Source organism: Mustelus asterias, unplaced genomic scaffold, assembly GCF_964213995.1.
Source record: "Mustelus asterias unplaced genomic scaffold, sMusAst1.hap1.1 HAP1_SCAFFOLD_984, whole genome shotgun sequence".
NCBI classification, from domain to species: Eukaryota; Metazoa; Chordata; class Chondrichthyes; order Carcharhiniformes; family Triakidae; genus Mustelus; species Mustelus asterias.
Genome location: NW_027590930.1, coordinates 83,791 through 90,000, shown reverse-complemented (window position 1 = coordinate 90,000; position 6,210 = coordinate 83,791). Strand labels below are relative to the sequence as shown.

The 6,210-nt window shown below is 55.6% G+C and overlaps 1 protein-coding gene across 2 annotated transcripts in view; it reads right to left on the bottom strand.

Annotated features, from left to right (window-relative positions):
• The window catches only part of LOC144487704 (calcium/calmodulin-dependent protein kinase type 1-like), a 32,439-nt gene extending 28,686 nt beyond the window's left edge, over nucleotides 1-3,753 (bottom strand). The window contains exons 1-2 of one of the 2 annotated variants that reach the window (XM_078205789.1): nucleotides 3,569-3,753; nucleotides 1,643-1,741 (exon numbers count right to left, since the gene is read on the bottom strand). In XM_078205789.1, the coding sequence (XP_078061915.1) occupies nucleotides 1,643-1,719 (77 nt within the window). In that variant the 5' untranslated portion in view covers nucleotides 1,720-1,741; nucleotides 3,569-3,753. The remainder of the gene's footprint in view (nucleotides 1-1,642; nucleotides 1,742-3,568) is intronic. The other variant, XM_078205790.1, reaches the window with a different exon arrangement.
• Between the last annotated feature and the right edge of the window lie 2,457 nt (nucleotides 3,754-6,210).

Genomic DNA, 6,210 nt, shown 5'->3' with positions numbered 1-6,210 from the left:
CTCTCTCTCTCTGTCTCTCTGTCTCTCTCTCTGTCTGTCTCTCTCTCTCTGTCTCTCTCTGTCTGTCTCTCTCTCTCTCTCTCTGTCTCTCTCTGTCTGTCTGTCTGTCTGTCTCTCTCTCTCTGTCTCTCTCGCTCTCTCTCTCTGTTTCTCTCTCTCTGTTTCTCTCTCTCTGTTTCTCTCTCTCTCTGTTTCTCTTTCTCTCTGTCTCTCTCTCTCCCTCTTCCTCTGTCTCTCTGTCTCTTTCTCAGTCTCTCTCTCTCTCTGTCTCTCTCCCTCTCTCCCTCCCCGTCACTCTCTCTCTGTCTCTCTTTCTCTGTCCCTCTCCCTCTCTCTCTCTCTCTCCCTCTCACATCTTTTGGGAATATTTTAACAATGTATAATTGGGGAGGGTGGGGTTAAACATCCAGACTGTGGGCCCGAGATGATCCGCTGACGTTTGGGCTGGGAGTATTCCCGTCCTTTACCCAGTTTCCCAAACCTCTTGGCCCCAGGGGACATTGGCCCCAGGGGACAGATCTACCCACATTGCGGAATCTGGTGGGATTGGATGTTGGAGGGGGGTGGACGGGGTGTCCATCAGGCGGGAATTGCTCTCTGTCCTGGACTCCTGTGCAATACTGGAGCCCATCAGCAGGAGGCAGTGGAGAGCAGCCAGTGTGGGGGTGTCAGACAGACATTGGCAATGCACCTCCCCCACCCTCCCAAAACCTTCATTTCCCCCAGCTTCACCAAAACCCCCATTTCCTCCCCATCCTCCCCAAAACCCCCATTTCCCCTTCACCCTCCCCAAAACCCCCATTTCCTCTCCTCATCTCTCCCTCACTCCTTTTCCCTGCTCTCCCGCACTCCCTCATCGCCCTTTCCCAATTCCACACCATTTCGCAACCCCCCCCCCACCGCCCTTTACCCTCCCTCCCCTCCATCCTTCCCTCACCTCTCTCTCCCTCCCTCCTTCCCCTCACCCCTCTCTGCCTCCCTCTCCTCCCTTCCCTCCGACCCTCCCCTCCCTTCTTTCCCTCAGCTCCCTCCCCTCCCTTCCTCCTCCCCTCCCTCCTCATCCCACCCTTTCCCTCCCCCTCTTCCACCTCTCCTCAACTCCCTCGTCACCTCTCCCCCTCACCCCTCCCTCATCAGCCGCTCCTCAATTCCACTCCCCTTCGTGCCCCCATTCTCCCTCCTCACCCCCTCCTCTCACCCACTCCCTCCCCTCACCCCCTTCTTCCCTCCCTCCTCCCCTCCCCTCACTGTCTCTCGCTCAATCTTTAACCGCCTCTACCTCCGTCCGTCCGTCCCCCCCCCCCCCCCCCCCCCCCCCCCCCCCGACCTGGCTCCCCCACCTCGTACTTTCCCCTTCTCTTTCTCTCCCCCCCACCTTCCCGCCATCTCTCCTCCACTCCCCCTCCCACTCTCCCGGCCTGCAACCTCCCCCCGGCCCCGCCCCATCCAAGTTCCCAAATCCACTCCCGCTCCGCGATCCATTTCGATTGCCTCTTGGACCCCCAACCCCTCTCCCCCTCCCACACTCACTCCCTCACTCAGCACCCTTGGCTCTTTAAACCCCCCGCCCCGCACACTCCCCCCATCCCCTCCCACTCCCTGCCCCCCCCCCCCCCCCCCTCCCCGGGGCTGCAACACTCACGCGCCCAACTTTTCCTTGATGACATAAACGGCCGAGATATCCTCGGTCTTTTTGATCCAGCCCTCTTCCAGAGGCATCTTGCGGAATTCCCAGTTTTCCCTGAGGTAGAAAAGAAAGGATCACGCGCGGGCATTTGGTTCTGAACTCGTCATAACGGAGCGAGTATGTGTGTGTGCGTCCCTTTAAGTTACCACCATATTCAGTAAATCCAGGGTGAATTCACTCAAAGCGCAACGGTGATTAACAATGCAGGAGGGTCAGTGCAGAGCGAGCGCCGCATTGTCGAAGAGTCAGTGCTGAGGGAGTGCCGCATTGTGGGAGGGTCAGTGCTGAGGGAGCGCGGCACTGTGGGAGGGTCAGTGCTGAGGGAGCACCGCACTGTCGGAGGTTCAGTGCTGAGGGAGTGCCGCACTGTGGGAGGGTCGGTGCTGAGGGAGTGCCGCACAGTGGAAGGGTCGGTGCTGAGGGAGTGCCGCACTGTGGGAGGTTCAGTGCTGAGGGAGCACTGCACTGTGGGAGGGTCAGTGCTGAGGGAGCACCGCACTGTGGGAGGGTCAGTGCTGAGGGAGCGCTGCACTGTCGGAGGTTCAGTGCTGAGGGAGCGCTGCACTGTGGGAGGTTCAGTGCTGAGGGAGTGCCGCACTGTGGGAGGGTCGGTGCTGAGGGAGTGCCGCACTGTGGGAGGGTCAGTGCTGAGGGAGTGCCGCACTGTGGGAGGGTCGGTGCTGAGGGAGTGCCGCACTGTGGGAGGGTCAGTGCTGAGGGAGTGCCGCACTGTGGGAGGGTCGGGGCTGAGGGAGCGCCGCACTGTGGAGGGTCAGTGCTGAGGGAGCGACGCACTGTGGGAGGGTCAGTGCTGAGGGAGCACCGCACTGTGGGAGGGTCAGTGCTGAGGGAGCGCCGCACTGTGGGAGGGTCAGTGCTGAGGGAGCGCTGCACTGTTGGAGGGTCAGTGCTGAGGAGTGCCGCACTGTGGGAGGGTCAGTGCTAAGGGAGCACCGCACTGTGGGAGGTTCAGTGCTGAGGGAGCGCCACACTGTGGGAGGGTCGGGGCTGAGGGAGCGCCGCACTGTGGAGGGTCAGTGCTGAGGGAGCGACGCACTGTGGGAGGGTCAGTGCTGAGGGAGCACCGCACTGTGGGAGGGTCAGTGCTGAGGGAGCGCCGCACTGTGGGAGGGTCAGTGCTAAGGGAGCACCGCACTGTGGGAGGTTCAGTGCTGAGGGAGCGCCGCACTGTGGGAGGGTCAGTGCTGGGGGAGCGCCGCACTGTGGGAGGGTCAGTGCTGGGGGAGCGCCGCACTGTCGGAGGGTCAGTGCTGAGGGAGCGCCATCCACACTCACACAGCACAGCCTTGGCGTCCGAGAGCTGTCAGTCAACCTCTAACCCCAAACCCATGCCTCATGCCGGGCGAGAGCCCCGCTTTCCCTGTGGCCCCCACAGTCGAATAGCCCAGTCCTCCGCGGAGTCTGACGCCTGACCTGACATGTCAGGCATGGAGAGGGGGAGGGGATGTGTGTGTGAGTGTGAGTGTGCAGGGGGGGCGGTGGCGGAGGTAGGGGAAGGAGTGTTGGCGCTATGATTGTTAAAATAAATGCAAAGGGGGTTCAGTCGATGCAGGTGGGGGCATTGACTTGGATTTGGAGGTGGGGAAGGAGAGAGGGGGGGAAAGGAAGGGAGAGTGTGGAATGGTAAATTCTGGAGTTGAGGTGCAGAGGGAGGTGGAATACTGAACGATGCTCCCATTCAGGATTCATCCCGTCTCTGACATCCATTCCCCAATCCAGATTTCTTTTTGAAGAGCTTCCCTTGGGAACAGGCAACACCAACGGGGATGTTGAGGGGGTGGGACGGCAGGCGGCGGGGGTGGGGGGGGGGGTTGCATGAATGAACAAAAGACCAACCCCTTCAAGAATTAAATTTCTTACCTTCCCGAGAACCAGCTATCTCTTCCAGTCTCCCTCTCTCTCTTCTCTCTCCCACCCACACTCACTCTTTCGCTGTCTTACACACACACACACACACTGCCTCTCTCTTTCCCACACACACACACTCTCTCTCTCTCCCGCTCTCTCTCTGTGTCATCAGCTCTCTTCCATTCCAAAATATAATCCCCCAACCCCCGCACACTTCCTCGACCCCCCCCCCCCCCCCGCCCCAGCTTGTCTCTCCCTTCTGACTCTCTTATTAACTCTTGCTCTCACTCTTAAAGGGACACTCCCCCCTGCCTCCCACCGAGTACAACATTCCCCCCCACACCCAGCTCCCCCACCCCTACTAACCCTGGGGCTTTATCTCTCTATCTTTCTTTTTTCCACCTCTCTCTCTCTCTCTCTCTCCCTCACTGTCTTTCTCTCACTTGCTTGTCTTGTTCGCTCTCTTTCCCTCTCTCTGCCCGTTTCTCTTTCTCTCCCTTTCTCGCTCTTTCTCGCTCTCTCTTTTTCATTCTCTTGCTAGCTACCTCTCTTTTCTTCTCTTGCACTCTTGCTCATTCTCTCTCTCTTTAAATCTCTCTATCATTCTCTGTCAAACTCTCTCTCTCTCTCTCTCTCTTTCTGCCTCTCTCTCCGTTTCTCTTTCCCTCTGCCATCCCCATCTCTTTTCCTCTTTCTCTTTCTCCCTTTCGCACTCTCTCTCCCTGGCTCTCTTTCTCTCCCTCTCTCTCTTTCTCTCCCTCTTTCTTTCTCTCTCTCTCTCACTCTCTCTGTCTCTCTGTCTCTGTCTCTCACTCTTTCTCTCTCTCTCAGTCTCTCCCTCTCTCTCTCTTTTTCTCTGTCATTTTCTCTCTCATTGTCTCTCACTCTCGGTCTCTCTCTCTCTGTCTTTCTTTCTCTCTCTCTCTCTGTCGCTCTCTATCTTTCTCTCTCTCTCTCTGTCGCTCTCTATCTTTCTCTCTCTGTTTCTCACTGTCTGTCTCCCTTTCTTTCTCTGTTTCTCTCTCTCTCTCTGTTTCTCTCTATGTCTCTGTCTCTCTCCCTGCCTCTCTCTCCGTTTCTCTCTCTGTCTCTGTCTCTCTCTGTCTGTTTCCCTCTCTGTCTCTCTCTCTCGCTCTCTGTTTCTCTCGCTCTGTTTCTCTCTCTCTGTTTCTCTCTCTCTGTTTATCTCTCTCTCTCTCTCTCTGTTTCTCTCTGTCTCTGTTTCCCTCTCTGTCTCTCTCTCTCTCTCTTTCACTCTCTGAATTCCTCTCCCACTCTCTGTCTCTCTTTCTCTGTTTCTCTCGCTCTCTGTCTCTCTCTGTTTCTCTCTCTCTCTGTCTCTCTCTCTCTGTTTATCTCTCTCTCTCTCTCTCCCTCTCTCTTCCTGAATTTCATATTTCTGACAATGTTCAACAGACTGAGGTGGGAGTTTTGTGCCTGGGGTTATGAACCAAGGGTCTGTTCCCACAAACCCAACCTCTCCCCGTACTGAACACCCACACTCCCAGACACAAAGGGGGAGGTGGACGTTACCTTCCCACGTACAGAACTCTGGTCAGAATTCCACCTGGAGATCATTCAGTGACCCTGTGTTCATTTCCAGAACACAGGGTTGCTGAGAGACTAATTGTACAGATGGGAGTAACTGTGTTCACATGCTGGGCCTGGGGTCACTGAGAGACTAATTGTACAGATGGCAGTAACTGTTCAGATACCGTCTCAGGGTCACTGAGAGACTAATTGGATGGGAGTAACTGAATCAGATACCGTCTCGGGGTCACTGAGAGGCTAATTGTACAGATGGCAGTAACTGTGTTCAGATACCGTCTCGGGGTCACTGAGAGACTAATTGTACAGATGGGAGTAACTGTGCTCAGATACTGCACCCGGGGTCACTGAGAGACTAATTGTACAGATGGGAGTAACTGTGTTCAGATACGGTCTCGGGGTCACTGAGAGACTAATTGTACAGATGGGAGTAACTGTGTTCAGATGTGGTCTCGATGTCACAGATAGACTAATTGTACAGATGGGAGTAACTGTGTTCAGGTACAGTCCCATGGTCAATGAGAGATTAATTGTACAGATGGGAGTAACCGGGAGCAGATACAGGACCCGGGGTGACTGAGAGACTAACTGTACAGATGGGAGTAACTGTGTTAAGATACAGGCCCTTGGTCACTGAGAGACTAATCGTTCAGATGGGAGTAACTGTGTTCAGTTACTGCACCCGGGGTCACTGAGGGACCAAATGTACAGGTGGTAATAACTGTGTTCAGATACTGGACCTGGGGTCACTGAGAAACTAATTGTATAGATGGGAGTAACTGTGTTCAGATACTGGGCCCGGGGTCACTTAGAGACTAATTGTACAGATGGGAGTAACTGTGTTCAGATACGGTCCCGGGGTCACTGAGGGACTAATTGTACAGATGGGAGTAACTGTGTTCAGATACGGTCCCGGGGTCACTGAGGGACTAATAGGAGTAACTATGTTCAGATACTGGGCGTGTGGTCACTGAGAAACTAATTGCACAAATGGGAGTAACTATGTTCAGATACTGGGCCCGGGGTCACTGAGAGACTAATTGTACAGATGGGAGTAACTGTGTCTAGATTCTGGGCCCGGGGTCACTGACAGACTAATTGTGCAG